General features: G+C 46.1%; 1 protein-coding gene across 1 annotated transcript; it reads left to right on the top strand.

Annotated features, from left to right (window-relative positions):
• Positions 1–634: 634 nt before the first annotated feature.
• On the top strand, positions 635–25753 carry Lrrc74a (leucine rich repeat containing 74A). Its single transcript, XM_042692834.1, has 16 exons — positions 635–728; positions 821–871; positions 2331–2456; positions 4923–5095; positions 7580–7687; positions 8954–9050; positions 9912–9961; positions 10735–10816; positions 11344–11429; positions 11884–12078; positions 15190–15285; positions 20389–20535; positions 21735–21842; positions 22548–22630; positions 25404–25409; positions 25750–25753. Exons 1-16 carry the CDS (start codon positions 635–637, stop codon positions 25751–25753), a joined length of 1506 nt encoding a protein of 501 aa, XP_042548768.1.
• The last annotated feature ends 1914 nt before the right edge of the window (positions 25754–27667 follow it).

The raw sequence follows: 27667 nt of genomic DNA, 5'->3' as shown, positions 1-27667 counted from the left end.
TAAGAGTGACGGCTGAGTGGTTTCAAGTTAGGCAGCCCAGTAGTTTGGATTGAACAAAGCTTTGGCTGCAACAAACTGTCGCGACAGATCATAAGTTTCTCATGCTTTGCTTTTGATCTTCTGCTCCAAGGTTGAGGATGCTCTTCCAAAGGGGAAAGAAAAAAGGAAGAAGAGCTGGGTGGAAGAAAACTGACTTCACCCATCACTGAAATACTTCGTACCCGAAGCACAGCCATCTTGAGAGAAGAACATGATGGCGGCTCTTCACAGTCACCTGATTAAGGGCCTTGAGTTTGATCCTGATCAGAGGGAAATACGCTGTCACTGAGAGGCCTCCCCACAGCACCTGAGCACTCACAGCCAAGCCTGGGCTTGGCCCCAGTGGACATATGAGAAAAGATGACCACAAAAGACACGGAGAGGCCTCTGTCGTTGCCAGGTCTACCCACATGGATCACAATGGTTGCGTGAGGTCACGGAATGTTGAAGATGCATTGAAAGCAGCTCCTACATCACAAAGTCACGGGGTGGGTGGGCATCTTTTTGACAGGGTTCCTATGTGTAGAACTATACCATTTTCCCTGATGAGCTGGGGCTGTAGCTACCTCTCCCAGACAGAGTTCGGATCAAACCCATGCATGTCCAATTCCCACCCAAGCTTGCTGTCCTCCAGGCTTTCTGGGATGAAAAGATAGGGGCAAGCTCCCCTGGAACTTGCCTCTGCCAGGGCAATATACATAGTTTAAGACAAAGCTGAATGGAAAAGTGTGCTGCTTAGGGAAGCAGTCTCAAGGTGGCAAGAAGCTGGCATCAGCCTTCTAGAGTCCTGGCAGCATGGAGGAGGAGGAATCTCTTGAGTCCAAGACACAAGGTGAAAAGGCATTCTATCTCCAATCCCTGGGCCCTCCTGGGCTGTGGGAAATAGCACATGATGATGACACAGATTCCCCCAAAGCACTTTTTCTCTCTGCCTAGTTCCTTCTAGAATTGGGATGTTGTGTTATACTGGCTTGGGCTTGAGGGTTGACAGTGAGACAGGATGCTGCATTGAAGCTGGTTCATATTGGCTCTAGCCAACCATCATTTCCATTCTGTGGGCTGGCTGATGTCATATTCATAGTTAGAAGGCAGCCAGGTTGGGAATATTTACACCACATGAATTGGCTGACACTGTAAGTCAGAATATGTGTGTCTTTGCAAGAGGGACAATTGTTGAACATTTATCAGCATTACACTAATTTAGAAAATGTTATTCTAAACTTGTTTGACTTTTTTTCAAGGTCCTAGGCAGCAGTTTACAGCTCAGAAGCTGCTTTAAGTCTTCTGACCATCAGGCCTCCACTAGTCATGTCATGTGTTACACAAACCTTGTCTCACACAGTGAGAAATAAAAATGGGAGCCCAGGTCTATGAACAAGGACCAACAGAGATACAGGTCTGTCTTTATGGTACTATTAGGCACTCTACCATCCTAGAACCTGGGTGGTCAAACTACAAATACCCAGCCAAACTGATGAGTAGGCTGAGAAGCACAGCATGACTGCCTGATGCCACTAGAATCCTAGGGATTATGGAAGATTGAGTTTTGAGCCTTGTGAGAAGCTTTCAGGAACCCACCCCTGGTCCCAGATCAGTGGCCCTGTGGACAAAACATGAGCAAGTCTTAAGGGCTGCTCCTCCCACCAGCACCTCAAAAACCAGACTAGAATAGTTAATAACAGCAACTTCAAGCCAGGTAATCAATCTATCTACTCAAGCCCTCTTTGCCTACTCATAGAAACAATATAGGATTGGAAGAAGCTAGGTGAAATTCTTAGAAATCAAAAATTGCCTTCTATTGCCTGCAACAGATCATATTTTACTTCACAGTTGACCCCAGTCACCACCTGCCCAGCCCTTTCCCCTTCTCCTTCACTCCCCAGCACTATTTGCATCTGGCAATAAGTAAGACAGGTGTTGGGTCACATCCTTTCATCTGAAAGAGTAAGAGTGGGCAGTTAAAACCACTCAAGCAAATGAAAGGGGACATGTGTGAACATGGAGTTCACCAAGACCATCCCAACAAGGAATGGGGCAGGAGCAACCAGTGCCCAGGGGACACTTAGAAGTATCCCAGGATCTTACCAACAACTATTCAGTCCCAAGGCAGCACTGTGCTGCTTGTTAGAAGGAAGGCTTGCTATAACAGGAGTTACCTAGCAGCATGTGAGGTTGACATTCGATGCTGCAATGCTGCAGGGACAAAAGCTACAGCCAGGACCTGGGAGGTCAGGAGGAGCAGTGACCCTTCCCCCTTCCAACTGAAGCCAAGAAGATTTTTTTTCTTGCAGATGACACAACAGAGTTAGCAACCCACAGCAGTGATGACATGCTCTACTGTGAAGCCGAAGCACCCTCCAATGTTGAGAAAGAGAAAACAACCCAGGAGGACTCAGAAACAGATCTGGAGATTGAAGGTGAGGTGGATATTTGAGGAGAGGGTGGCTGGAGAAAGCTGGCTCTGCAGAATGGACCACCCTACATGTGGGATAGTGCAGAAAAGCTATGTTTAGTTCTACAGCACCTCCTCCAGGCTGGCCAGGAGAGAACAGATGCTGTGCCGGGCTATGGCCTGTCTCCCACATCAGCTTGTTGAAAGCAGAATCAAGATGCAAATGAGTTTCTGGCCATTAAATGTTTCCCTATGAACCGGGTGCTGGTGGCTCATTCCTATAATCTTAGCTCATTCCTATAATCAGGAGGCTGATATCTGAGCATCCCAGTTTGAAGCCAGCCTGGGCTGAAAAGTCCAAGAGACAAAATTACCTTCCCTTCTCTGACCCATAGGAAAGCTCTAATGACTGAATTTTTTTCTTTTCTTTTTCTTTTTTCTTTCTTTTCTTTTTTTTTTTGTCGGTCTTGGGGCTTGAACTCTGGACTTGGGCACTGCCTCTGTGCTCTTCAGTTCAAGGCAAGCACTCTACCGCTTGAGCCACAGCGCCACTTCCTAATGACTGAATTTCTTAGCAAAAGATGTGTCCCACTGAGTGTTGGTGGCTCATGCCTATAATCCTAGCTTCTTAGGAGGCCAAGATCGAACATCATGGTTCAAAGGCAACCTGGGAAGGAAAGTCTGTGAGTCTCTTATCTTTAATTAACCACCAGAAAACCAGAAGCAGAGCTGTGGCTGAAAGTGCTAGCCTTAAGCAAAATAGCTCAGGGACAGTACCCAGGCTCTGAGTTCAAGCCCTACATCTAGAAAAAAAAAAGTAAGTTCTATCCCAAGCAGACACTGGAGCCTAATTTGTTCTACTTTCTAGTGTCCCTATGCTGGTGCCAAGCTGCTAGAACAGGGCAGGAAGGGCTTCCTGGAAAGAGCAGTGAGCAGATGGGGAATCCACATGAGGGAGATAGAAGCAGGATTTGCTCACCCAACCACAGGCCGTTTCCTGAACAACAGTGATTTTCTTACCCAAAAACAACTGTGCAGCTAGGGGACATTTGGCAAGCTAGGCCCTGGATGTTATTGGCAAATGGTGTGTGCAGCCAGGAAATCCTACTAAAAATCCTGCAATGTATAGGACAGCCCCTTACAGTAGAGAAGACTCTAGCTCAAAATGTCAATAGTATGGAGACTGGGAGACCTGCTAGGCAGCCATTCTAGCTCCTTCCCAGGAGCTTCCCTGGGAAGCTGTCCATTCCCCAACAGAGCTCCATTGTCTGCCTTAGAAATGCCTGGGGTGGGTTGGCCAAAGGCCCATAGGAAAATCAAATGCAGATTAAATGCCAGCTGGACAGAGGAGGCCCTGCCACCAAGTAGACTTGCCTAATGAGGGCATCATTGTATGGGAGAAGCAAGGAGAACTGTGCCTATTGCCCATGAGCCAAGATGGTCTAAGGAACAAAGGGCACAAGGGTTGGAATGAAGTCTATACTTCTGCGAGCTTGTTATCACTGATCAGCTATATAATCAGGAGCTACACTTGTCATCAGGGATGGCAGATGGAAAAAGCCCACTCAGGAACAAAGCTGCTTGTTCCTCATGAATTCCAAGGTCTTTCTGACTTGTGTTGATTTGCAATTTTGAGTTGACCTTCTATCCTACTTGGGCATTCTTCTAATTGACCCAACTCAAAATGTTGTCAAAGTTTTATTCATGGCATATATACATATAGTGATAGTGGAAATCCAATTTGGTGCTTGTGCTTGCAAGGCAAGCATTTTGCCACTTGAACCATGCCTCAAACTCCTTTTTGCCTAGGTTATTTGAAAATAACCAAGATTTAAGAATCAGGTCCAAGATTTAAGAATCTTGCTTTATGCGTCGGCTGAGATCTGATTACTTGTGCTTCCCTGTGTCATAAGAGATCACAAGCACGCACTATTGTGCACAGCCTTTGGTTGAACTAGTCTCTCAAACTTGTATGGCCAAACTGGCCTCAAAACTGCTATCTTCCAATCTCTGCCTCCTAATAGCTAGGATTACAGGCTTGAGCTACTGTACCTACGTCGTGGCTCATATTTTAATGGTGGTAGTGAAACTAAAATTGAAATGGGGATGCCCTGAACCATCAAAAGCTGCTGATTCCTTTCAGGATTGTTCCAAGGTGGGCAGGAGAATGAGTCTTTATATATCTCTGGTGACCACTCACTGGATAGGGCCAGTCTGAGAAGTTTGGGTAAAATACACTGTTTACCTCTCCTAGAAAGTCCAGGGGCCTAAAACCCCAGTCCTTCTCCCTATAACCCAAAGTGAGATATCCATTTGGGGCTATCTGGAGTTGAAGTCTCCCTCTCCAACAATAGGCTGACTTTGAGCCTAGAGTTGGCTTCGAGCTAGCCTGCACAGGGATAGACATCTGAAAGTGGGGAGTCTAGTCAAAATTAGACATTGCCTGGGGCTAGAGAAATAAGGCAAAGGTTTCATGTGTGTTTCTCCACAGATACAGAGAGGTACTACACCACTGGACAGAGGGAGCTATACCTGGAGGCCTGCAAACTGATGGGTGTTGTGCCTGCCTCCTACTTCTTACGCAACATGGAAGAGCCCCACATGAATCTCAACCACCATGGGCTGGGCCCCAAGGGTACCAAGGCCATTGCTATAGCCCTGGTGGTGAGCATGCAGGGGGAGGGGGAGGGAGGGAGAGAGGAGGACACAGAGGTTTGTCAAGGTGGCAAGGCCTTTTCTTTGGAACTTAAACATCAACCTTTATACACAACCTTTAAACCCTGGGCTCTGCTCAGCTGCCAGTTGCTTTTTCCCTGTAGTTCTTGGGAAGAGCTGCTAGGTAGCCCTTAAAGTCTTAAAATCTGTGCTTTTTTTGCACTCAGGATGTAAGGTGCCATCCTTGAAAAGTGGCTGGCTTAGGAATTAGGCCCAAAATTTAAATTCAGAGCACAGTACAAAATGCAAACCTGGCCTCTATTTCAAAGCTCGCCTTTGCTATAAATAGGTCTGCTACTGAGCCTTTCCATTCAATGACTACCTTTTGCAATAATTACGATTTTCAAAGACCACATTGTAAAATTCTGCAAGAATAATGTTATCACTTGGCATGGCATGGCCAAACAACCACCTGAACTTGAATTTATCATAGCTTTTATAATTATAATTGAGTGCATACAAAAAAACCTGGCTTTCAGCACAGAGAATTTAACAATTATATGTGAGTACAGCACTATTCATTTAGGAAGGTAAAGCACTTATGGAGAGGGAGCAGAAGCTAGGTAGAGTCATGAAAGACAAAGGCCAAGAAGATGGATGCAGCTGAGTCCAATGATGCAGAAGTCTGAGCGGATGAGTAAGGAATTAATGCTGTGCTTTGAAATTTATCCAATTGGGAAATGAATGGCACCATTCAAAAGTCTTGTAATGCGCCCTTCTGATTTTGGCTGGAAAGTAATCACAGTCAGAACATATTTTGACAATGATTCCTCAAGGTATATGATAAATGCTGTTCATTTGAGCTGTCCAGGCTCTACGTGGCATGGAACAACATTTATGGGCAATGTCAGGGGTTGTTTTTCCCCCACATGCTCATTCTTTAGATAGATAGATAGATAGATAGATAGACAGATAGATGATAGATAGATATACACACACATATATATATATTATACATAGCACTATTTGTGTTTAGCATTTGTATATGGAGACATACTGTTTTCTGGGGAGGAAAAGTGCAGAGAGAGAACAAGGCCATCTTGGAACTTACTGAGGCCTGGAAAGGTGATTAATGAAGTGACAGGAATGCACCATTATCTCATGGCTTCATGGGAAACAGGGAGATTCTCTCAGAACTTGGCACTGTTTCCAACATAGTGGAGGAGGGAAGTTATTTTCTTCTCTGATTTCCTGAATCATTCACTTGACAATCTGTCATTATGACATTCTGATGAGATCAACTTTTATTTTGTTGTTGTTTTTGACTATTTAGGTATTTCCACAGCTTAATGAGAAGCTGATTGTGGAGGTCCTGTTTAACCCTGACTCTATCCCTTCACCATGCCCTCTGTTCCTCATTTCCCTGGCCAGCAGCACAGAGAGCAACAAGTAGGTAGATACAGGCCCAGGAGACAAATGGGGATGCTTTGGTGAAGAGATCTCCTGTTTCACACTACAAAGTGCTATTCCCAGGATCACTCTGGAATTGGTAACAACTTGTGTGCTAAATATTGATAAGCAGTACCCAGTCTGCAAGGCAATGAGGACATCTTCCTTGTCTTTGAGCATGAATGAATTTGGCCTACCCCACTAAGTCCAGATCCTTCCACACAGCCCTGAGGGTGGCTCCTATGAAAAGAGTATCAGGTAAGGCTAAGACCAAACTGGAAGAAAAAATGAAAAAACAAACAGTTCAAAGGAGCTCCTTGCAAACATCTTCATATTTCAGTTTCTTTAAGAAGCACACCACATTACCCTTAAGCTCACAGTAGGTAGCAGTCTTCTCTCTGGGGGGGAAGGGGCATTATTTTAAAAAATGTTTGGCTCATCCTTGTCCACTTGCTCACCTTTTATTCCTCTGATAGAACTAATAACCCTTATCTGAATTCTTCCAGTTTCTAGCAAAACTCAGTGACATAGCTCATCTGTGTTATTTTCACCTGTCCTCTCCACTCCTCAGAATTCCTAGTCTGCATCTCTATGCCTTCTACATTAGTCCATTTTTCCATTGCTATAATGAAACACCTGAGGCTTGCTAGTTTTACTTTTGAAAAAAGGAGATTTTATTTGGCACAGTAGGTTCAAGAACATGGCTCAGACATCAGCTTAGCTCTAGGGAAGGTCTGTGGCAGGCAGCATCACCATGCTAGAACGATGTATGACAAGACAGGAAGCAGAGAGAAAAGGGGAAGAGCCAGTAACGACTTTCACTAGGCCCCACCTTTTAATGTCCCCCCCCTTCACATCACCACACAGGGGAATAAGCCTCTGAAACATGAACCCTTGGGGGACAATCCACTTTTGAACCATAACACCCTCTCATATGGAATGCAAGAGAGGGGCCAAGTTGAAGACTAGAAACCACTGGGTCACCAATCCTTTCTGTGTCTTTCTCCTCTCTCCTCTCCCGCCCCTGCCTTGTGGTGGCTGAAGTCCAACACAACCATCATCAAGCTGGAACTGGAAGATAACTGCATCACAGAAGAGGGTGTTCTAAGCTTGGTGGAAATGCTGCAAGAGAACTACTATCTCCAAGAGTTGGTATTGTGCCATGCTCCATGGGCTCCTAACACATACACAATTCAGAAGTCACCCAAACTAAGCCAAATGCCCCTGCCTAGAATCAGGCCACCTTCTATCTAGACATGACTGCTCAGAGAAGGAATATGCATCAGAAGCTGGAGGGGGACTGTGTTCTCTGGAAGGAAATTTAACATCATTTCTGTCTGAACTTTAGAAGTCTGTAAACGGATGTTTGCCTCTGCATAGTTGCATGAAACAATTTCATCAAACAGAATATGTCTGGTGACAGGTGGTGGTGATAGCTGTACAATAGGAATCTTATACATCTAAAACTGGTTAGGCTGGGAAATTATGTATGTATTTTGCCAACATAAAAAAAAAAACAACAACCTGACCTGGGCACCATTTGGTCATACCTGTAATCCTAGCTACTTAGGAGGTTGAGATCTGAGGACTGCAGTTCAATGCCAGCAAAGTCCATGAGACTCTTATCTCAAACTAACCACCAGAAAACCAGAAGTGGCACTGTAGCTCAAAGCAGTAGAATGCTAACCTTGAGGAAAAAAAAACAAAACAACAAAAAAAAACTCAGTTGGGCTGGGAACGTGGCTTAGTGATAGAGTGCTTGCCTTGCATGCATAAAGCCCTGGGTTTGATTCCTCAGCACCACATAAACAGAAAAAGCTGGTTGTGGCTCAAGTAGTAGAGTGCTAGCCTTGAGCAAAAGAAGCTCAGGGACAGTGCCCAGGCCCTGAGTTCAAGGCCCAGGACTGAAAGAGGGAAAAAAAAAACAAGTAAGACTATAATGGCTGGGCCATACAAAGTCTGTCCCATTGGCCTAAAAATATTCTGTCCATGGGTAGCTTTCTTTTTAGTGAAATGATTCATAATCTGTGGATCAATGGATGGAATTCATGCTGATTATTTACTTCAAACTAATTTTTTTATTTGCTTCATGGCAAATTCTTCAAATGAAGCTGCCTTGTTTCAAAACAAAAAAAAAAAAAACAGTCTCATCTGAAATAGACAGGGTAAATTGAGGAAATGGAGTTATTGAAGTAACTTCAGAGGAAAACTGAGACCTGCTGGGAAGTCGAGGGGGAAGCAGGGACCAGGTTTCCTCTGTCTGTCATCCTTTGCACTAATCCTAATACTTTCACCCTAGTCTTCTGTCCCCACCCTCATGCTATACTCCCTCTGAAAGTCCCCCTCCCTCTGACCTCACTAGTTAGGGAGGGCCCTTGGTGCAATTCTTGCATACATAAACATGATTTTTTCTTTTAGAATATTTCCAACAATAAGATTGGATTGGAAGGGGCTAAGATCATCTCAGATTTCCTCCAGGGAAATACCTCTTCACTCTCAAAACTGAAGCTTTCAGGTGAGCCCATGGGAGGGGAGGGAGAGTACACTGGGAATAAAGGAAGAGGAGAAGAACAGAGAGAATCCCAAAGTCTAGTTCAGCCAGGCCAGCTTCTTTCATCCTTCTTCCTCCTGGCCACACTAGCTTCCTGCTTTCCTGACAAAGCTTCTCTGATGTGCTTCACAGCACCCTTCCCTCTGCTTAAATGTCTCCACCTTCAGATCCCTGCCAGGCTAGCTTGGATGGCTCACTCCATTCATGCCTCCATTCAAATGTCATCTTCTTGGAAATCCAAGGAGAGGACCTACCTACCACTTTAGCCATGCCCTGGCTTTTTATATGTGTGCTTTAACTCAGGGGCTGGGTATTCTCCCTGAGCTTTTTTGCTCAAGGCTAGTCCTCTACTACTTGAGCCATAACTCTATTCCTGGCTTTTTGGTGGTTAAATAAAGGTTAAGAATGTCACAGACTTTCTTGCTCAGGCTGGCTTCAAAGTGCAATCCTCAGATATCAGCCTCCTCAGTAGCTAGAATACAGGTGTGAACCACAAGCACCTGGCCTCTTTGGTTATTTTTGAGACAGGGTCTCACATTTATACCCAAGCCAGCCTGGACTGTGCCTCACACCACACCTGGAAAGTGTTAGGTACTCTTTATAAGCTACAGATATTCATATTCAAGTGTCAAAGGGAAAAGGAGACATGAAGCAGATAGTAAACACAAGTTCTCCTATTTCCTCATGTCTACATATTTGCTGTAAATGCTTGTCATCTTTGTATACCCAATTGTTCTGAAGGGGCAAGGATGGCAGGGCTACAATATGGGAGGGCAAGGGGGTCAGGGTCTAAAGTTCATTGCTAATACAGAACACTCACTACAGGAAATAACTTCAAGGAAGACTCTGCAGTACTGTTATGCCAAGCCATGTCGGTAAGGAGCATGGGTGCAGGTGAGCAATGTGGGAATGTGCCTGGGAGACCAGGAAGAACTGCTCTAGGCATAGTGAAACAAAGCCATTTGCATAGTGTAGGGAGCTGATGAATGTTTTAGCACTTCTCACCCCAGTAAAAGCTGTAGCAAGTGGTAGAGCTTTTAGAATAGCACTGAATTCTCCCAGGGCATTGATAGTTAAACAAACAAACAAACAAAAATAATAAGAAACTGTTTTCCTTTTACTCTAGCTCACCCAGGTTTTGGTACCTAGAACCTCCATCATACTGCCCTGAAATGAGAAAATTTCAGTCTGAAGACAAAAAAAATAACTCTCTTGCAAGGTGTGGTAGTATACACTTATAATCTCAGTACTCAAAAATGTGAGGCAGGAAGATCTTGAGTTCAAGGCCAGGCTGAGCTACACAATGAAGCCTTGTCTCCAAAAACCAAAAAATTAATTAATTGATTAATTAATTAATTAAATTAAAATAAAACTCTTAGCCAGGCACTGGTAGCTCTTGCCTGTAATCCTAGCTACTCAAGAATCTAAGATCTGAGGATCGTGGTCCAAAGCAAGTCCAGGGCAGGAAAGGGCATGAGACTCTTATCTCCAATTAACCACCTAAAAACCAGAAGTGGAGCTGTGGCTCAAAGTGGTAGAGCCTTGAGCAAAAAAGCTCAGGGACAGAACCCAGGCCTTGAGTTCAAGCCCCACATCAACAAAAATAAATTTTAAAAATGAAATAAAACTCTACCATTTGTTCCTTTAGTCCAATTACCGAATTAAGACATTGGCTCTCAGTCACAACGACTTCTCTGATATAGGAGGAGAACAACTGGGACAAATGCTAGGTAGGTTTCCATGGGGGAAGGGACCAGCCAAAGGGAGGGAGAGGAAAGAGGGCTTCTTGTACCTTTATGTGCATGTAGTTCTGAATGTTCCAATTATGAACATGGTGGTATGCTTTGCCCTTCCACTGTGAGTCACAAAGCTTATCTTTATTAATGAATACTTATAGGTAAGTTTTCTTTGATCCAAGTATATAACCCTTCCATATTCTGTTCTGTCTTCTTAAAGGTGTGTGATGGGCTATCTTAATGGGAAAGTATCTGTGATCCTATTAACATTGGCCAAATAGATGATACCAATGTACTTTGCATTTATAATAGAAGACTATGGATATTTTACTTTGTCTTTCCCAGCATTGGAGATCCTCTTGCAATTTTGTGTCTAAATAACTGAGAAAGTTATCTCCTGAGTGTTCTGCTTTCCATGCCCACTGATTGCTCTTAGGCCTCAACACCATGGCTCTGTTAACTCTGATGCTAGGTTCTTTGGGATGTAAGGGATGCTAAGCTGAGCCCTTCCTCCATCCCAGGCTTCAATGTAGGGCTCCAGTCGCTGGATCTAAGCTGGAATCACTTCCACACACAGGGAGCTGTAGCCTTGTGCAACGGTCTCCGGGTAAGACTCCCTGAGAGTGGTGTGATAAGCCCAAGTGAGGTCAGCCAGGCCCTCCCTTCCTGCCATCTTGAATTTCTTCCCCATAGAAACCATTGTGAAGGCATCCTGAGCCCTCACCCAATGCTTCTGAGTTGTTGGCTCCCTGCCATAATTCCTGCATGTGCATTTATATATATTTCTACCTGCTGAGGGCTAGGTGACATGTTTGGGGATCCTTCAAGAGGAAGTATACTTAAGGAGTGGAGAAACCAGAACCCAAATGGGACAAGTCTCAAAAGTGCTTGAGACTCTTAACTCCAGCTGGGAGGGATCTGAAGTGATGGAGCAAATCTGCCTCTCCAAGGGACCACTGGGCTCTAGGGGACCAATGAATGCCAGCAGGGGATAGAAGGTGAGTACTTGTCTGGGTGAGACTTACACAACCTTGATCATGATACTCTTCCCTTCCCTGGAGACTAATGTGACCCTGAAGACACTGGATCTCTCCATGAATGGCCTTGGGAATGAAGGGGCCCTAGCCCTAGGGGAAGTCCTCAAAATCAATTCCTGCCTTTGCTACTTGGATGTCAGCAGTAACAACATCAATAATGAAGGGGCCACTAGGATCAGCAGGGGCCTAGAACTCAATGAAACCCTCCAAGTGCTGAAGGTACTCTTGGGCTGGGAAGGCCACAAGAAGGGGTGGGGAAAGTAATGAGGGCAGCAGGGTGGCAAGGCTGGACAATGTTGGAGAGAACTGTTGGGTCCTCCATCTTATACTTCCTGTATGTGCATCTTCTGATGTTCTTTCCTGTCCCACCTGGGTCTCCCACAGCCTTTTCTTCACACTGAGGTCATGGTATGTTAAGCACACAGAACTGATTTCTACTCCCCCCCCATGCCACCTTCAATCTCTTACCTTCTAGCTTAGACCTCAATGACTTCCTGTTACTCAAATCTAATCCTCTGGTCTTGTGTGCCTCCCCAGCCTCTAAAAGCTCCCCATGGTTTGCCAGTGAAGGCCTCCCTGTCCTCTTTCCTCTCCTTCCTACCACACGCCACTCCCCGGCCTGCTTGAACTTCTGCTCTGCTGCAGAGCTCAGTGCACAGCAGGTCCTCAGCCCTATGGCCTCCTGCAGCTCCTAAAACTGAGCTCACTCTTCCTGCAAAATCTGCTGCCTTCATCTAAGTGATTGCAAATTGTCTAGCTTTATGCTAGTAGAGTGGTGGGCACATAGTAGATGCCAATGAATCTGTGTTAAGTGAACGGATAGATGGATTCATGGTTCATTTTTACTTACAACATGGATACTGCTGGGCAGTTTGAAAACAGATGCAGGAGGAGGCCTTCTGTTACCAGCTCCTCTCTCTGGGGCTATCATGAGCCGCCCACTGCATCAGCCTGAGCTAGGCCACATCATCACTCACAGCCCAGCCTTACAAAAGGGACTCCGTCAGCTCCACCCATTAGATGAGACAACTGAGACCACACAACAGTTAAGAGGCAGAGGGCAGCCAGTGATACCTGCCTTTACAAAGCCATCCCAACTCACTCAAGGTGTGGAAATTCTGGGAGAATGCCAGATATGGAGGTCCTTGTATTGAAGGAAGGAGTATGAGAAAGCTGAGGATGAACCTGCAATTCTAAAGAACTAAAGCCAGAGCTGTTAAGGAACAAGAGGAAGCTAGGATCTGTGTGATGCAGGGAGAACAACCAGACTGGCCATTTAATGACAAAGCTGAAGTCCCAGCTACATGGATTAGAGCCAGGTATAACTCGAGAGTGACTAACTTCAGGGCCTAATGAAGCCAAGGATTGTTTTGAGAATCTGTTTTGTTGTTGTTGTTGTTTCATTTCATGTGTGTGTGTGTGTTTGTGTGTGTGTGTGTGTGTGTGTGTGTGTGTGCGCGCGCGCGCCAGTCCTGAGGCATAAATTCAGGAGCAGCAAGCTATCCCTTAGTTTTTGCTGCTTAAGGCTGGCACTCTACCATTTGAGCCATACCTTTCTGGCTTTTGTTGGTTAATTAGAGATTCTCACACTTTCCTGGCTGGGATGGCGTCCAAACTCCATCCTCAAATCTCAGCATCCTAAATAAATAGCTAGGATTACAGGCATCAGCATCCAGCAGAACCTGAACTTTAAAAGCCTAAGAAGATGCCTTAGACAAGTGGCAACAGGGTTATCTCTGGTTCAAACATTTTTTTGAACTTTTTTCCTAATTTCTCCATAGGCTATAGGTAATAAATTCTAATTTTTAAGTGTTTGAAAATTGGAAGAGGGAAGTAGAGATCAAAACTTACTAGTTTGGTCACAGATAAGGACACTTGGCTTTGCCACAGGGAGTATCTATTTATTATTCGGCACATTCAGCCCCAGGCCATGCCCTTTCCTTATCTTGAAAACTAGAAACATTTCTGGAGAAGTGAGTCTGCAAAAACTGGAAGCTCTTCCAGGGCACAGCCTACACTGACCTTTTTTCCCCTAGACTGCACCAGAATCTGGGAAACATCTATTCACAGTAAATGCTCAATGGATCTTTCAGCCTTCTTCCTAAACCCACAAGTGAAGGCTTTGGTAACAATAACCCCCATTTACTGATCACATACTATGCACCAGGCCCAAGTCTGACTGCTCCATCTGAGTTGTAACACTGGACCTTGGAGCAGCTCTACCACAGTGATAGGTACAAAGTGATCAGGGAATTAAATGCAAGGTCAGGCAGCAAGTAAGCAGAGCTACTAGCTCCATGTGCTCTACTCTTCACCTCTATCCATGCTGTGACGGCTCCCAGAACCATGACAATAATGTCCCAAGCCACAAGGTCTGTGCGGCTGACCCTAGCTCTGGGGCCTGCTTACAAAACATGTGCTATGCCAAACACCTCATATGGTTTCATATCTTTACTCCTTTGTACTTGCCTGCCCATTTTTTTTCCTTTGATGAATCTTTTTCCTCCTGGATTCTCTCATTTCTTCAGAAGTATCTGTCCAACAAGGCTTAGCTCAAGGATCCCCTCCCTGGTGCTTCATGCTCCTTTCCTCATTCCTACAGTAAACCTGTGTACCTCTGTCACCGCTCTCATATCACATCTGATACCATCTGCTTACTTACTTTTCTTCCCAACTCAACTACTGTATTACCTTACTTGAAAGCAGAAAACCTGTCATGTCTGCTTGTGCATCTCTTGGTGCTTAGGCTAGTGGCTGGCACATGGCAAGCCTCCAACCAATATTGGATGGATGGATGATGGATGGATGGGTGGGTGGATGGGTGGATGGATTGGTGGATGGGTGGATGGGTGGATGAACAGGAAAGGAGATGAGGAAGTTGGTGGGTGAATGAATGAATGGATAGGAAGGGAGATAGGAGTGAGATGGATGAGAAGTGAGATGGACAGACAGAGGATGGATAGATGGATGGATGGACAGATGGATGGGAGGAGACATGAATTGGGTAGGTGGGTGAGACAGATGAAAATGGGAGGGATGGAGGGATGACAGAGTACATGGAGGGGTAGTAAGTAAGACAAGAGAAAGGATGGGTGAGTGGGTAAGTGGATGGATGGACAGATATGGATGAGAAAGGAGATGGATGGGTGGATGGATGAGTAATGAGGCAAATGGGTGGACAAGCAGATGGACATGGAAACAGGTACTGATAGAAAAGTCTAGAAAGGAGATAGTGGGTTGTGATTTGATGGGACGAAATGGAAGTCCTGCCTTAAACCAGCCTCTCCTGCTTCATCTCAGCCCCCTCCTGTCCTGCCTCTCTTCCCATAGCTTTTCTTGAACCCTATGAGTATGGAAGGCGCAGTTGTACTTATCATGTCCATTAAGAGAAACCTCAAATCCAAGATGGAAGAGCTGGACATTGCTGTGAGTAATCAAATGGTAGCTGTTTCTACTAGGCATGCTTTCATGCCACCAGCTCCAATGGCTCAATTCCCGTAGCCCTCATAGAAGTATAAAACAAAAAGACTCTCCTTTTGGTATTACTACCATCTCCAGAAGGGTCCTTTCTGAAGGAATAGCCATTGTGTCAGTAACATCACAGTGAAATAATTGACCAGATTTGGGAACCCAACACATAAACCTGAGAGCCAAAAGAAAAGGTAGAAGAGCTCCAAAATATCATTGGTTTACTACTGAATGGACTGGATCATACAATGTTCCATAATCACAGGAATTTATAGCAGACAACAAAGGTATTTTTATTATATAACTTGGCCTGTTGCATTCAGAACAGTATTTGGAGGAGGAAACCCAGCTAGGTTACTTCGGACTCCTGCAAGGGGCTCTAGCCTGAATCCTCAGAGCAACAATGGCTGATACTAACAATAGTCTATACTTGTCTGCCATTTGATGGTCTTTGTCTCTAAGCAGATTTAAAATCCCAGCTCTTTTAATGCTACTGTAGCAAGTAGGGAGAAAACTATGTTCTGTCCTAGAACTGAGGCTTAAGCAATAAAAATGCATTGTTCCTTGGAGGCATAGGCCGGGCATCCAAGACCAAGGCATCAGGCAGACCAGTTCCTTTTGAGGGGGCTGCCAGCAAGGGGAAATTCACTCTCCACTTCTCTCCTAGCTTCAGGTGGTAGCTGGCAGACCCTGGTGTTCTTTGGCTTGTCCCTTTACTTTTCTTGGCTTTCTCCTGTGTGCATGTCTTCTCCACCAAAAATTTCCTTTTTTTTTCTTTTTTTTTTTCTTTTGTTGGTCATGGGGCTTGAACTCAGGGCTTAAGCGCTGTCCCTGAGCTTTTTTGCTCAAAGCTAGCATTTTATCACTTTGAGCCATTGTGCCATGTCTGGTTTTTTGATGGTTATTTGGACTTTCTTACCCACTTCTAACCATGATCCTCAGATCTGAGCCTCCTAAGTAGCTTGGATTACAGGTATAAGCCACCAGCACCCAACTCAAAATTCCTTTTTACAAAAAAAAAAAAAAGTACTGGGATTTAAACTCAAGGCCTCATGTTGGTTAGGCAAGCACTCTAATGCTTGAGCCTCATCCCCAATCCTTAATGCTTTGGGGAATTTTTGTTGTTGTTGTTTTGTGCTGGTCCTGGGGCTTGAACTAAGGACCTGGGTGTTGTACCTTAGCGTTTTTGCTCCAGGTTAGCACTCTACCACTTAAGCTACAGCTTTTTGGTGATTAATACAGAGTTTTCTGTCCAGGCTGCTATTGAACCACAATCTTCAGTCAAGATCTCAGCTCCCATTGTTCAAAAACAAATGTCTTCTTTACCTGACCTATGTAACTGTTACATTTCTGTACGTCACTTTTGTAATAACAATTAAAAAATTTTTTAAATCTCAGCTCCTTAGAAGCTAGGATTAGAGGGTGAACCACTGGCACCTGGCTTTATTTATTTATATTTACTTATGCCAGTCCTGGGGCTTGAACTCAGGGCCTTGGCACTGTCCCTGAGCTTCTTTTGCTCAAGGCTAGCACTCTACCACTTGAGCCACAGTGCCACTTCTAGCTTCTATGTGGTACTGAGGAATCAAACCCAGGGCTTCATGCATGCTAGGCAAGCACTCTACCACTAAGCCACATTCCCAGCCCCTAGTTTATTTTATTAAAATAAGGTCTCCAAGCCCGGTGCTGGTGGCTCACACCTGTAATCCTAGGTACTCAGAAGGCTGAGATCTGAGGATCATGGTTTAAAGCCAGCCCAGGCAAGGAAAGTCCATGAGACCACCAGAAAACAGGAAGTGGTGCTGTGGCTTAAGTGGTAGAGCACTTGCCTTGAGCTGCAGAGCTCAGGGACAGCACCCAGGCCTAGAGTTCAAGCCCCACAACCAACCAAAATATAAAAATTAAAAAAAAAGGCCTCCAGATTTTTTCCCTGACTTCAGACCATGTCCCTCCTATGTCTGCCTCCTGTATCTGAGATTTCAAATGTGAAATACCATATCTGGCCTCTAAATCCTCTTTTTTATAAGGGTACAATCATCTTGGGTTAGGGACTATCCAAATGACCTCATTATACCTTATTTATCTGGTTCAAAAACCTAATTCCCAAAGCTGGGCACTGGCGGCTCACGCCTATCATCCTAGCTACTCTGGGGGCTGACATCTGAGGATCACAGTTCAAAGCCAGCCCGGGAAGGAAAGACCATGAGACTCTTATCTCCAATAAACTACCAGAAAAATCAGAAGTGGTGCTGTGGCTCAAGTGGTAGAGCACTTGCCTTGAGCTGAAGAGCTGAGGGACAGCACCCAGGCCCAGAGTTCAAGCCCCAGGACTGACAAAAAGAAAAAAAAAAGGAAAAAAAAACTAATTTCCAAATAAGGTCACATTTACAGCTACTTGGGGTTAGGACTTCTACTTCTTTTGGATGAGAAGAAGCAAAATTCTAGACATAACAACTACTTTTTCTCATTTTCTCTTTTTACCTATGAGGGAACTAAAACACAGAGGTTAGGTAACTTTCCATAGCAACTAAGAAACAAAAGAGTAACTCCAGAGCTTTGTCTCCTATTTGAGAGCTCTATAATGGTAAAGCAGGTATGGTGATGCACAGCTGTAATCTCAGCTACTCAAGAAATGGAGGCAGTAGCATCAGGAGTACAAGGTCAGCCAGGGCATAGTAAGACAGTAAGGGCTATGCTCCTGGGTTCAATCCCTAATACCAAAGAAAAAGAATAACAAGGTTATAGTCATTTTTAAATGCCTTTCAGGGTGGTGTTTTGTGAGATGATTGTCTTATCATGTACTAAGTGATGAAATATTGAATATTTAAAGCCACACGACTTAGAAATAATTAGTAAAATCTGCATTTTTATTGGTCACAACTTAAAAGCATAGCTGCTTTCCTTTCACTGTGTTCCTTCATTCCTTCCTCCCTGATCCTTCCATACTCTGTCTGCCCTCATACCACAGCTGTGCCTTTACGACCAGGATGTTACTTGAGTCTTGGCCGCAGGTCCAACATTGCCATTGCCCCTCACCCACTGGCAGGTTGGAAGGTGTTGACCCAGGTTCTGCTCTACCACTTGAGCCTAAGCTTTTGGGGTACATTACAAATGGTACTAGAAGAAAGAAGAGAAAGAGGGGGAGGAGGAGAAACACAGAGAGAGAGAGAGAGAGAGAGAGAGAGGAAGGAAAGAAGGAAGGAAGGAAGGAAGGAAGGAAAGAAGGAAGGAAGGAAGGAAGAGAAAGGAGGAGGAAGGAAGGGAGAGAAAGACAAAGGAGAAAGAGGAAGGTACCATTTACAGCCTGGAGAGCACACAAACCTCCGAGCTGTGTCCACACAGCCAGCTCACTATAACAAATAACATGGCTTAACGTGTGTTCATCTGTTTTCTTTGCTGTAAAAAATACCTAAGGCTGGTCTTTCTTTGTCAATTAGAGGGTTTTGAGCCAGGCCCTGGTGGCTTACACCTGAAATCTTACCTACTCAGGCGACTTCAGTTTGAAGCCAGCCCCGGAAGACCAATCTGAGAGTCTCTAATGTCCACCCCACCATCCAAAACCCCGCGGCGGAAATGCGGCTCCAGCGGGCGGAGCATCAGCCTGGAGCGGGGTGAGGCGCTCGAGGCGCGGCCTTCACGCCCAGCGCCGCCAGGGGAAAAACAAATTAATTAAAAGTAAACAAATATCTTGTTTAGCTCACAGTTTGGGGGACCAAACACCTCAAGAGCATGGCACGGGTTCTGTCGAGGGCCTGGGACGGCACCCATCACCACCAGGCACGGGGCGGAAGTATTCATGGGAGGGAAAGAACCATGAGACCGGAAGCACCCATGCTTGCTCCTTTATAACCACGCCTTCTCATGAGTTCCCGCGAGAACTTCCTCAAGTCCTTGCTGGTGGGCGGTACCTGCGATGACCAATCAGTTTGCACTAACCACCACCACGACCACCACCACGACCACCACGACCACCACGACCACCACGACCACCACCACCCCCACCCCCACCCCCACCCCCACCCCCACCCCCATCACCATCATCCAGGGCACTAAGCGTCCAACAAATGGATCTAGAGGGGGAGGAGGGAAAAGCACATCCAAACCCTAGCCCAGCCCATCCTTCTGTTTTGTCAGCTACACTGCCATACTTTTTTTTTTTTTTGGTCGGTCGTGGGGCTTGAACTCTGGGCCTGGGCGCTGTCCCTCAGCTCTTCAGCTCAAGGCGAGCGCTCTACCACTTGAGCTACAGTGCCACTTCCGGTTTTCTAGTGGTTTATTGGAGATAAGTGTCTCACGGTCTTTCCTGCCCCCGCTGGCTTTGAACCGCGATCCTCAAATCTCAGCCTCCTGAGTAGCTAGGATTACAGGCGTGAGCCACCAGCGCCCGGCTCATTGCCATACTTCTAACCAGTACCAGAGTCCCTGCTTTGGAAATGCTACTAGGACCAGGATATCTACAGTTTTCAGTCCATAAAGCATGCGTTTAATTCTTTGAAAAAGAAAAGGATACTCAGAACCCCATCTAAAGGAATGATACAGATGGATCAAACTGGTAGAGGCACTCTGTCCCAGAAAACATACCTCCCCACCTGTAGCCTATAAAAACCAGCTCTGAAAGCACTTCCAAAAGGAAATCCCCATTCATCGTTTTGAGTTATGACAGGATAGTTGGAACAAGGACCCTCTTCTGGATCACCTGCTCTAAGAATAACACTCAGGTAGATTTGGACATTCTGGGTATTTAAGAACCAGTTTCTCGACTCCATAGTTGTATCTTGCCTGCTAAATGCAGGCTTTTAAGCAGAGCTGAGCCGGCAGTGTGTCACAAACCATGGGCACTCATTGAAAATATCTGATCCAAATCACGGAGTAAACCTAACAGCCAAGTCACAGGGTCTAAAACAGCACTTTGAAGCAGGTCTGCAGAACAAACGAGCAAAGAAAAACGTTCCTGCACTTGGCTTGGGCAGGAGAGGAGAACCATGTGGTTGGTGAGATGGTGGCACAATAGCAGCTCTCTCATCATGGGCCTCTCTCTCTCTCTTTCTCTCCTTGCTGCAGAATGTGCTGGTAACTGAACAGTTCATTCGAACACTGGATGGGGTATGTGCCATTCACCCCCAACTGGATGTGGTGCACAACACAATGCAAGGGACCTCCACCAGGAAAACCTTCTTGAAGTGGACAAATCCTATGAAACTGATCCAGGTGAGCTCCAGCCTTCCTCTCAGAGTTTCCAGGGAGTCCTGGAGGAAGCTGGCATTTGGATTCTAATCATCTACCTAGCCTTTCCCGGAGTGTCTGTACAATCCAATGTAACAGGGTCCCCCATGGGATTCTCCACAGTAGTGGGTAATAGTGTGGGGAATCAGACTGAATGCGATTCTTTTTGGATGCACTCGATTGAGGTGCTGGTGGGATGGCCAATGGCTGTTAAAGCTGCACACCTGGAATTGTAGGTTTAGAGGGTCTCCCCGTATGATGGGAAATAGTGCATTCTGGAAAAGGAGATGTGGGAAAGACAAGCAGGGGACCAAGAACTGAGGACATAATCCAGGAGTTGGGCATTACAGGAATGTCCATTCATCTGGAAGGACTGAGGTTTCTGGAGTAGGAAAGGAAGAGAAGCAAAAAAAAAAAAATATTTCAGAAGGACCCAAAATAATATTAATGACATTGGAAAGATGTTCAAAATGTGATACTACAGAGCATTTTGTAAAACAGTAGGAACAGTAGGCAGATTGATAGATACAGATAAATCCAAGATGGTGGGGTGGATTTATGGGTTATTTTTCATTTTCTTCTTTTGGCTAATCTAAAATTGTCTTCCAATATGAGCACTGTTTTTAAGAAGAAAACAATGAAATATTATCTTTAAAGTTGTCAAACAAAGAGCTTCTCCATATGTGCATTTGTGGTAAATGGAAAAATCCTAAGAGTGCCTAAAGTTGGTCCAACCCGTCACACTTGGTGGCTGTGGTTTAATCTGTGATTTCTGAGCCAACAACAACAGCCCCCACCCCAGCCCACAGTGCCCCATCTGTACTTGTACTAGTCCTAACAGAGGAAGTCTCCAAACCAAATGGGACATGGGATGACTACTGACCCTACACCCTTAATGCTACCTTAACAACATCATCTTCCATCTATTAAGTCAATGGATAGATGGAGTAGGTGAAGCTTCTGGAAACACAAGGTCCATCATCATGACCTCCATCGCACCCGTGCAAGGTCCTTGCTCTACAGCAGCTCTAACCTATGGGGCTTCAAGTCACTGAGTTGCCTTTTTTCATTCCTCTCAGCCTTGCTGGGCCCTGGAGCTTGGGCTGCCCTTTGGGGAATGGGAGGGGAGGTGTGGTAGCTGTGATAAGGCCACATGGCTCCTGGTGTCTCCTGCTTCTCCTCAGAGCTATGCAGATGAGCAGAAAACCACAGTTTTGGAGTTCCTCAAGAGCTTGAATCCTACAGGATCAACGACAATGCCTGTGGGCGAGTTCCGGAAAGCTCTGGTACAGGTGTGCTGGTTACTGGTGGCTGCAGGCATGGAGGAGGGGCAGAAAAGCATGTGTGAACTTCATAAAGCTCCCTGGGATCGACTACAGGCATTCACCTCATTTATCTAGACCCGGAGGGGACCCCAGGCCTTCAGCCCCCAGATGAAGCTATTCTCTATATCATATGGCCTGAGGCTCCCAATCACACATTGCTAGGTATGGTGGCACATGCCACCCACTTTTTGCCTTAGGCCTTTGTCCTAAGTGAAGAAGGCAACCATACCCAACATCTCCAACATTTCTACTTTGGTTCTACCATGTGGCCTGAAATCCTGCACTCCATAGCCCCCCAAAAATGTGCCTGTGAAGGCTTGGTCTGTAGTGAGAGCAGCCTGAGGCCCAGACAGAGATGGGAAGACACTGGTACCAGACCCATGGTGGAGAGGTCTGGCTGGCCAGAACTGGCTAGGAGGAGCATGGATGGCCTTTAGATGCTGTAAAAGAGAGTTCCATCTACCCCCAGGGACTACCCTGGGCCCTGATCTTCCCCTTAATTGCTCCCCAGAAAAGGAGATCCTCTGAGAGTCTTGAGAGCCCCTCTGTATGCTAGTACAGTGCCCTCTGAGCCACCATGGTCCCAAGAAGCACAAGGTGTTTATGGGGGTGGGGAGTCACTGGAACTGGGGCAGCAGAGAGCTCTGGAACATACTCCATCCACTTCCTTAGCAAAACAAGGTCCCTATAAACCGTTACCAAGTCAGAGAGTTGATAAAGAAGCTGGATGAGAAGAAAGGCATAGTGGACTTCAGGTGAGCCCTGGCCTTTCCTGCTCTCTCCAAGGGACCCAGCTGGGTGAGTGGGAGGCCCTGGGATCATCTCATCTGCATTCTGAGAGTTAGAAGACATTGCCTGCAGCCACTAGCTGCAAGGACAGCACCACCAGCCTCCTGCCTTCTCCTCCACAGTTCACTCACGTAGCATGGCATGAGCCTCAGCATATGCTCCTGGCCACTGGGATCGAGGCTGGGACTGAGACCAGAGGAGCTCCAGCCCTACCCAGCTGTGTAACAAGGGGAAAATGCTCAGACCCTGACAGGTGAGAGGAACAATGGCAGTGCATGCCAGGTGCCATTGTGGTCCGGAAGAGGCATCACTGGGGAGTGGGTGGTAACATTTCTGCTGAGTATATCAAGCTGGGTAGAATGGACAAGAGGACAAAGGAATCACAAGGGTGAAGTGTGAGCCAGCATTGTGCTCTGGGAAGCCACAGGTATTTGCTCTGCTTTTGAGTAGGGGAGGAGCTAGTTAGGTTGTGACTCAGGCAGGAGAGAGGGAAAATGAGGGTGGTGAGAGTAGAAACGATAGTACTGTCTACAGAGTCTGAACTGTGTGCCCAGCACGCACTGTTCACCAGGCAGGCGTGGGATCTGACTCCCACTGTGCCCTTGTCAGTACTGCCTCACTGATGATGTGATGAATGATGAAAGAGATGTAGAGAAGCTAAGCCCTCCAAGATGATCCTTGACCTCAGGTCTCTGTAGTTTTAGAATGTTCTATCACCCACCACACTGGACCACTGCCCCTGAGAGGTCTGGGTCTGTAAATGGGCACCCATGGGTGCCTGGCCTATGTCTAGATTCCTCTCTGTTGTGTTTTTTTTTTTTAACTATAGCATGTTATTTCATAGGATAGCAATTTCATAACTTAATCCCACTTTCATGAGGTTTAAAGTATTATAATAGTTGAATTTACATAGTTTGCCAATATAAATTGTTGTCACAAACATCCTTGCTAAAGGGTATTTACACTTGTATTCTTCTAAAACAAACTTGGTGGGGTATACCCAAGCTGAGTCAAAGGGTAAGCATGTTGTAAAATTATTTAAATTCAACCTTTGCTGGACATCAGTGGCACACACCTATAATTCTTATTACTCAGGAGGCAGAGATCTAAGGATCACAGTTTGAAGCCAGCCTGGGCAGAAAAGTCTATGAGCCTTTTATCTCTGGTTAACCAGCAAAAAGCTAGAGGTGGAGGTGTGGCATAAGTAGCAGAGCACCGCCTTTAGCAAAAAAGCCAAGGGAGAGCGAGAGACCCTGAGTTCAAACCTCAATACCAACACTAAAACAAATAAATAAATCCAACCCTTGCTAATCACTGAGCCAGCACTCCACCAAAGCCCCCTGCCAACACTGACCATAACCCACATTCCCTGTTCTGCCAACATGAGAGCTAATGTCTTAAATGGCATTATTTGAATGTGAGCATCAGCCACGTGGCTGGATTCACACTCACTCCCTTCCTTTTCAAACCAGTTTCTTCACATTTCAGAAGCCATCCGAGATTCACCTGGAAAGAAGCTTGAGCAAAGAAGTCTTGCCAAGTCAACAACAGTGAAACAGAAGTGACTGGAAAGCTCAGCGGACAAGCATCGTGGCCAGGGCTGTGCACAAGCAAATAAAGTCTGAGTCTGGCTTGGCTCTAGGCGTCTCTGGGCTGCTGGGCTGTGCCCTTCACTGGGTAGGGACACCTTCTGTATCTTGTGACCACCAGGGACTTATCCCCGGTGGTCTCATCAAGAGCCACAAGACAAGCTGGGAGTAGAATGGGGTTCCAGGCATGGGGAAGGGAGCCAGTGAGTAGCTGATCAGGGGGCCAAAGCAGTGGACATGCATGGTCATTGTGAAGTATCAAAGGGAAAGAGTTCCAAGGTAGGAGGCAGTGGCAGAAGAGATAGAAGTTGAGGAAAGCAGAGGAGGAGACAAACTGGGACAGGAGATTGAGAGACCTCGCCTCATGTCATGGCTGGCAACTACCAAGCCGCGTGTCCTGGGTGCATTGGTTGTCCCACGTGACAAATGGAACAGACAACATGAAGGCTGACCACTCTGCATTGAAATTTTATATTCCTTGGGAAACAGTGCCAACAGGAAGAGCTTAAAGAAGATGAAGAATAGCCAAGAACAGATACCAGTGGGCAGAACAGACCCAACAGAGGGGTTTGATGAACTTCTGCAGTCACCGTGGGCCAGCTGGGCAGGCACTGTGTTACATACACTGTGATCAGTATGGACAAGGACAAATGGCCTAGTGTCCACAGAGCTTCCCTGACAGGTCAACACTTGCAGAAGATTAGACCCTGAGAGCTTCCTGAAGCTGAATTTCTATCCACAATGGTGAAATAGGGACTCAGAATCAAAATGAGGATAACAAAGAAAAAAATAAAACAATAAGGCAGTGATGGACAAAACTCACATCCAGTAGACACCAGATGGAAAGATGGAAATGAAGGCACGGAGGAGTTAAGCAAGCTAGGAACAAGCTGCCCAAGCTAGGAACAAGCATTGTTGACCTTCACACACGGGCCAGCTGGCTCTGGCTCTATGCTCTTAACCACAATCCTCCTCTGCTTGCCAGAGGATCCCCTGGATCCATACGTGGAGCCACCCTGCAGGCTTCCTACTGCGAGAAATATATAAACTGATAAAGCCCCAGCCCAGCTGGACTGGCCAGTGGGTGGGAGACAGAGGCAGAGATTAGACCCTTCCAGGTGCTTTGACCACTTCTGCTTTGTCTCCCCAGGAAAAGGTAAGCCTTTGACATCCACGATGTCTTTCACTCCTCTATAACCCACAAAACCCTCCAAGTTCTGTGTCTTAACTGTTGTGATCTGGGTGAGACCTGCCCCCACCCCGAAGATTTCATGGACGAAAGGGGAGACCTTGAAACATCCAAATGTGCAATTGTATGTGTCAGGATCTATTAAAAACTGTCTTTGTACACCCCCCAGATGCTTCTGTTTATCTTTTGCAGCAACTGAAAACAGTTATTCTTACAAATCTTATTTTTGCTCCTGTGAATTCTGGGTAATGATGGGCAATCACAAGGAGCTAAAATCTTCACCACCGCAACCTCTGTGACCCTCCAGGTGACCCCTTCATACTGACTCCTTCTTTTCAAGTAAGTGACAGTCCCAAACTAGCCAGCAGTGTCCCTGAAGTCTTTCAAAAGTCCTTGCGAGGGCAGAGCTCTAAGCTGCAAGGGAAAAGTTCTTAGACTTGGAGTTGGCCTTGCCCTTCCTCCAACCAATCTCTCTATAAACCTGAACCCTAACAGTCCAGCAGTCTCCTCCAATACCCCAGGTTCTCTCAGTGAGTGGGGCTTACTCATGTGCCTTTGTACTGAGGAAGCACTGTGTAATGTGTTATGCCACTGAACTGACTTAGATGGCCCTAGACAGCCTCAGGATGAGAACTAGTCACCAAAGACCAACCAGTGTCTACAGATGAGAGCTCTAACCCAACCCTCAAGATCCTGGGCTAGAGATGGAGTTCAACCACTTGGCCAGGATTCACTCAGTCATGGCTATCAAAAGCATTCTCATCAAGCCTGGGACACCAAGGCTTCCTGAGTCCCTGGTTAGGAGGAAGCTTCACCCTCCCTTCCATGTTTTTTATTTTTAGTGTGTATGTCTCAGTGTGTGCACACGCACATACACATGCATGCTTGAGCTCCAGGCCTTGGCTGTTACTTAGATTTTTCTGCTTAAAGCTGGCACTCTACCATTTGAGTCACATCTTCACTTTCAGTTTTTTGCTGGTTAGTTGGAAATAAGTGTTTCTTGGATTTGTCTGCCGGGGTTGGCTTTGGACCTCCACCCTCAGATCTCAACCTCCTGAGTAACTAAGATTACAGATGTGAGCCACAGTGCCTGGCTACACCTTGCACCATGCCTATCTTCATTTGGTTGTTCTCAAGTCGCATGCTTCAGAACAGTGTAATGTGATCATAGCACATCCAGTGAGTTGTGCATCGGTCTAGTAAGACTAGCCAAACTGAAGTTGCAGCTTCCCTCAAGTTTGTAGCAGACCTGTCAGAATACAGGTGTCCTGAGGACCCCAACCTGCAGCTGTGTCTGAAGTAGGGCAGTCTTGAGAAAGAAGGATCTCTTAAGCCAGTCAAATCTGATACCACCTCTGGTGTGGGTAACATCACAATGGATTGTGGTATTGCCCTGTGGTGGGTGGAACTGAGACACCTGTACCCAATAGCATTTCTGTTTAGAGATGTAGTGTGTACGTTCCAGTCAGTGCAAAATCAGCTTCCCTTACCAGCTTGTCAAACTATGCCACTCCTGGTTATACTCCTGTTTGACCAGCAGAGGACAGTAGAGCCCCACAAGTCCTGCATCCTCCAAAGCTTTTCCAGCTGCGGAGGTCCAGTGCAAAAGGCACAGAAAATGGAAGAAGCACAGAAAATGGAACCAGGACGCAAATTGGCTCTGGAAAATCAGATTCTTACTAGAAAGGCTCCTGCACCCAAAGGCAGCCATACTTCTGCCTTCAGCACATGGACACGGGGCAGGAGTGGAGGGAGGAGGGAAAGATCAGAGATGGGGCCAGAATCCTTAACGGGCCTAGAAAACAGATTCTCTATAGACACTAGTGGCTCACACCTGTAATCCTTGTCACTCAGGAGGCTGCGATCTGAGGGTCCTGGCTCCAAGTCAGCCCTGTCAGGAAGATCCATGAGACTCTTATCTCCAATTAACCAGTAAAATGCTGGAAGTCGAGCTGTGATTCAAGTGGTGGTAGAGCACCAGTCTGGAGTAAAAAAGCTAAGGGAAAGAATGAGGAAGGAGCCGGGCGCTGGTAGCTCACGCCTGTAATGCTAGCTACTCAGGAGGCTGAGATCTGAGGATCGCAGTTCAAAGCCAGCCCGGGCAGGAGAGACCGTGAGACTCCTATCTCCAATAAACCACCAGAAAACCGGAAGTGGCGCTGTAGCTCAAGTGGTAGAGTGCTCACCTTGAGCTGAAGAGCTGAGGGACAGCGCCCAGGCCCAGA

Source organism: Dipodomys spectabilis, unplaced genomic scaffold (genome assembly GCF_019054845.1).
Source record: "Dipodomys spectabilis isolate Male_0828 unplaced genomic scaffold, ASM1905484v1 ptg000157l, whole genome shotgun sequence".
In the NCBI taxonomy this organism is placed as follows: Eukaryota; Metazoa; Chordata; class Mammalia; order Rodentia; family Heteromyidae; genus Dipodomys; species Dipodomys spectabilis.
The sequence above is the reverse complement of the archived record's forward strand: the minus strand, read 5'-3'. Positions and strand labels throughout refer to the sequence as shown.

Coding starts and splice junctions, on each gene's coding strand:
- Lrrc74a (XM_042692834.1), top strand. CDS start 635: ATGCATGTCCAATTCCCACCCAAGCTTGCTGTCCTCCAGGCTTTCTGG. Junction 9,051..9,911: donor CTCAAAACTGAAGCTTTCAG/GTGAGCCCATGG, acceptor CACTCACTACAG/GAAATAACTTCAAGGAAGAC. Junction 20,536..21,734: donor ATCCTATGAAACTGATCCAG/GTGAGCTCCAGC, acceptor GCTTCTCCTCAG/AGCTATGCAGATGAGCAGAA.